The 4,751-nt window shown below is 26.7% G+C and overlaps 1 protein-coding gene across 1 annotated transcript in view; it reads right to left on the reverse strand.

The window, feature by feature from the left end:
* Positions 1-429: 429 nt before the first annotated feature.
* LOC117180722 overlaps positions 430-4,751 on the reverse strand; it is a 1,130,389-nt gene continuing 1,126,067 nt past the window's right edge. The window contains exon 9 of the mRNA XM_033373210.1: positions 430-695. Within this exon, the coding sequence (XP_033229101.1) occupies positions 430-695 (266 nt within the window). The remainder of the gene's footprint in view (positions 696-4,751) is intronic.

Raw genomic sequence — 4,751 nt, forward strand, 5'->3', positions numbered from 1 at the left:
GATGTTCTGGAAGTCATGGAATTTAAAAATTATGACTCCAGATATAATAACCACTCCAGGGTGGTTGTTTCGACTACCAACTTTAGAATGGCCGTTTGGACTCCCAAATTTAAAATAGTCGTTTCAGGGTGGGCCTGCATTCTTTAAAATAGAATTTAATTCTCTAGAGTGGTTCTTGGAACTCCCAAGTTTAGAATGGCTGTTTGAACTCGCAACTCTAAAATTGTTTTTGGACTCCCAAATGTAGAACAGTTGTTTTGACTCAACTTCAGTCTGATTTTTTGGGCTTCTAAGTCTTGATTTTTTTTTGGGCTCTCAACTCTAAAATAGATGTTTGAACTCTCAACTTTCGAATGACTGTTTGGACTCCCAAATTTAAAATAGTCGTTTCAGGGTGGGCCTGGATTCTTTAAAATAGAATTCAATTCTCTAGAGTGGTTCTTGGAACTCCCAAAATTTAGAATGGCCGTTTAAAATCCCAAATATAGAGTAGTTTCTTTGACTCGCAACTCTTAAATGGTTGTTTGGACTCTCAAGTCTGAAATGATTGTTTGGACTCTCAAGTCTGAAATGATTGTTTGGACTCCCAAATATAGACATGTAGACTCGCAACTTCAAAGTGTTTTTATGCATTCCCAACTCTTGAATAGTTGTTCGGACTCCCAACTTTAGAATGGCTGTTTGAACTCGCAACTCTAGAATTGCTTTTGGACTCCCAAATGTAGAATAGTTGTTTGGACTCCCAATTTTAGAATGGCTGTTTGAACTCGCAACTCTAGAATTGTTTTTTGACTCCCAAATGTAGAATAGTTGTTTTGACTCAACTCCAGAGTGGTTTTTTGGGTTCCTAACTCTTGAATAGTTGTTTGGACCCCTAACTCTTGAATAGTTGTTTGGGCTCTTAACTCTAAAATAGTTTTTTGGACTCTTAACTCTAAAATAGTTGTTTGAACTCTTAAACTTTAAAATGACTGTTTGGACTCCCAAATCTATAATAGTTGTTTAGACTCAAAATTCCAGGGTGTTAGTTTGAACTCTCAAATATAAAATAGTTATTTGAACTCGCAACTGTAAAATAGATGTTTGAACTCTCTACCTTAAAATGGCTGTTGGGACTCCCAAATCTAGAATAGTTGTTTGGACTCCCAATTTTAAAATGGCTGTTTGAACTCGCAACTCTAGAATTGTTTTTCGACTCCCAAATGTAGAATAGTTGTTTTGGCTCAACTCCAGAGTGATTTTTTGGGTTCCTAACTCTTGAATAGTTGTTTGGACTCCTAACTCTAGAATAGTTGTTTGGACTCTTAACTCTAAAATAGTTGTTTGAACTCTTAAACTTTAAAATGACTGTTTGGACTCCCAAATGTAGAGTAATTGTTTGAAATCTTAACTCCAGATTGATTTTTTGGACTCCCAATTCTAGAATAGTTGTTTGAACTCAAAATTCCAGGGTGGTTGTTTGAACTCGCAACTCTAGAATAGTTGTTTGAACTCGCAATTCTAGAATGGTTGTTTGGACTCGCAACTCTAAAATAGATGTTTGAACTCACAACTTTCGAATGAATGTTTGGACTCCCAACTCCATAGTGGTCGTTTTTATAATTTTTTTGAACTTTTTTAAAACGAACCTTATGTTGTATTTTCCAAATTATATGTGTGTAGTTCGATTTCAACTTCCTTTTATAAATGTCAAGTTCAATTTTTAACTTGTTTTCGTTTATGAAGTCATTCAGTTTACAATACGCAATTATAAATTTTTTATTTCAAACATTTGCCACTTTAGATCTTCAAAAAAATAAAATTCCCGCAAAAGAAAACATTCGCGATAAATTAAAAAATTTTAACTGTTTAGATTCGAAAATTTTATTATTCGATAATATCATAAACTGCCGGCAATTTTATTGTTCAGGAATTGTTACTCGGGCTTTAATTTGTCCGCAATTTTTTAAGATCGAAAATTTTCGAAAATATTTTTCGAGATTATTCAGTTATCTTTATAAAATATTGAAAAAATTTTGATTGATTTTACAATAAGATTTTGAATCTGTTAAAAAGTTTGATTTCAAAGTAAAAAATTAAACTATTTGACTTGTGATTTAAAATAAATTAAATGTAAATTTAAAACAAAACAATTTTTGTGAGTTAAAGTTTTGTATTTTTATTCATAAATAAAAATGTAATAATTCTTAATTTGAATTGATTTAAAATTAAAATAGTTTATCGTCTAATTTAAAAACTGTTTTGTTTAAAAAAAATCTTTCAATTTTTAATGTTTCTAATTAAAAATTCTTTAAAATTGTATAATTTTTTCAATTTATAAATTTACCGAAGTTTAAAATTTTTTTATTTTAATTCATAAAAGTTAAAAATTTTATTTGTGTAGTTTAACCCCATTCCATAAAAAAAATTTGAATTAAAAAGTGTTTGAACCTTCCATTTTATACGTGCAAATTATTGAGAATTGCAATAAAAAATTTCGGATTTAAAAATTTAGAGGCCTGCATTTTAAAAGTTTGAAATTTAAAAGCATTAAATTCTGAGTGCTTTAATTACCTTAAATGAAAAATTTTCAGCTATAAGATTTTTGTCTAGTAATTGTTTTCTTCAATTAAAACGACCATCTTCTAAATAATTATTTTAGTACTTAGCAGCGAATGTAAAATTTGTGAATCTTTGCGAATTACCAAAAATTTTTATAAACAATTATAAAAAATGTATTATTTATATGTTTTTCTAAAAAAAAACACAGTTTTTTTTGCTAAGAGTATTAAAAAAATCCTAGTGTGTGATTTTTAGTTAAATTAAACCAGCCTTCAACAACATTAATTACTTTTATGAATATTTATTATAAACAAATTAATAGTTTAGCTGTTTTTCAATATAAAAGCAACATTTCCTTATGAAAAAGTATTATTTTACGCATCGTAGGTTACATTTGGCTAAATTGTTCCAGTATTTAATAATATTTATAATTTTTACAAACATTAATTATAAGAAATGCAAATTTAACCGTTTTTTATTCCAAAACGCCGAATTTAGAGATAAAAATATTAGTCGACACATTCTGCAATGCATTGAGTGTCATTGAGCCAGTATTTAATAATTTTTTTAATTAAAAAAATTATCATTAACAAATATTATTTAATAAAAAAAGAATATATTAAAATAATGAAAAAGTATATTATACGCCAAGGGTAATTTATCATAACTTACCAAAAATGGAAATTTTCAGCCATTCATGGTAACTTTACAGGCTAATATAGTAACTTATCATAAATCACCTAAAATTAGATTTCAATAATTTTTATAAATTTCCGGAAATTTATGGTAATTTTCAAGGTAAATTAATTAATACATTAAATTAATTGAATTAATAAATTACCCAAAATTCAATTTTAAACATTCTTATAAATTTTCGGCGGCCATTAATGGTAATTTTACAGTTAAATATGGCAACTCATTATAAATTACCCAAAATTTAATTTTAAACATTTTTATAAATTTCCAGAAGTTCATAGAATTTTTTGGTAATTTATGGTAATATTACAGGTAACTTATAGAAACTGAAAATAAATTACTCAAGATTCGATTACGAAATTTCCAGAAGTTTCCGGAAATTTTTGGTAATTTACGGTAATTTGAACAATTATATTCAGTGGCGTGGAAAACTTTTGGGCCACCTCTTTTTTTATGACTGAATAAATTCTCTTAATTTTAATTATACCGGAGCTAAAAAAATGTCTCTTTAAAAGGTTGATTGTTTTCGAAATTCTGTTAAAAATAAGCCCAGGATAAAACCAATTTTTCTAGTTTTTAAGTAGATATTGCAAAAATAGTGTAAATTTGAATATTTTCTTAAATTTTCATTTTGAAGTTTTTTTTTCACCGCATCACAACAGCTTACGAGTATGAATCGTAAAAAATTTCTTTTCGAATTGCAACAATTTGACGTTTTAACAAATCAGTTGGAAAAATTAAAATATTATTTTTAGTAACAAAAATATTTTTATATAATATATGAAACATATAATCATGAATTTTCTATGCAATTTCCCCCAAATACATATTTATTTAACTTTTATTCTGATTTGCCTACAGATAAGATGTTTTCAAATTTATCCAACTTTTTTATTACAACTTCAAGTTCTTGCAATTCGAAAAGAAAGTTTTACAATTCATACTTGTAAACTGCTGTAATTCGGTGAAAAAAAATCTTCGAAATGAGCCCAAGAATATTGAAAAATGTTGACTATTTCGGAAGTTATTGAACATTTAAGAAAATATTGAAATTTACTCTGTTTTTGCCGAAATTTTTTTCGGGAAATGTTAATAAATATTAAAGTTTGTTTCTGCTTAAAAATTCAGATTTTTTTCAGGGTAAAAATTTATAAAAATAGATTTTAAAGTTGAACTTGTTTCTTAAAAATTAACAAAAAATGTCTCTTAAAAATTCATTTTTTTCCTTGAGAATTCTTGAATTTGAAAAAAAATTGGTCTTTTTTGGTAGCAGATTAATCTTTTTATTGAAAACTCATATTTTTTTAGTTGAAAAATCAACTTTTTGCTTTTGTATTCTTAAATTCTGTACAAATTCGTCTTTTTTGGTATTGAATTAATATTTTAATTAAAAAATTATCCTTTTTAAATTGAAAATTCAACTTTTTGATTAAGAATTCTTAAATTTAGTTAAAACTTCGTTTTTTTGGCTGGAAAATTAATCTTTTTGAGGTTGAAAGTTTAACAGCTAGATT

This window comes from Belonocnema kinseyi, chromosome 9 (genome assembly GCF_010883055.1).
Source record: "Belonocnema kinseyi isolate 2016_QV_RU_SX_M_011 chromosome 9, B_treatae_v1, whole genome shotgun sequence".
Lineage (NCBI taxonomy): Eukaryota > Metazoa > Arthropoda > Insecta > Hymenoptera > Cynipidae > Belonocnema > Belonocnema kinseyi.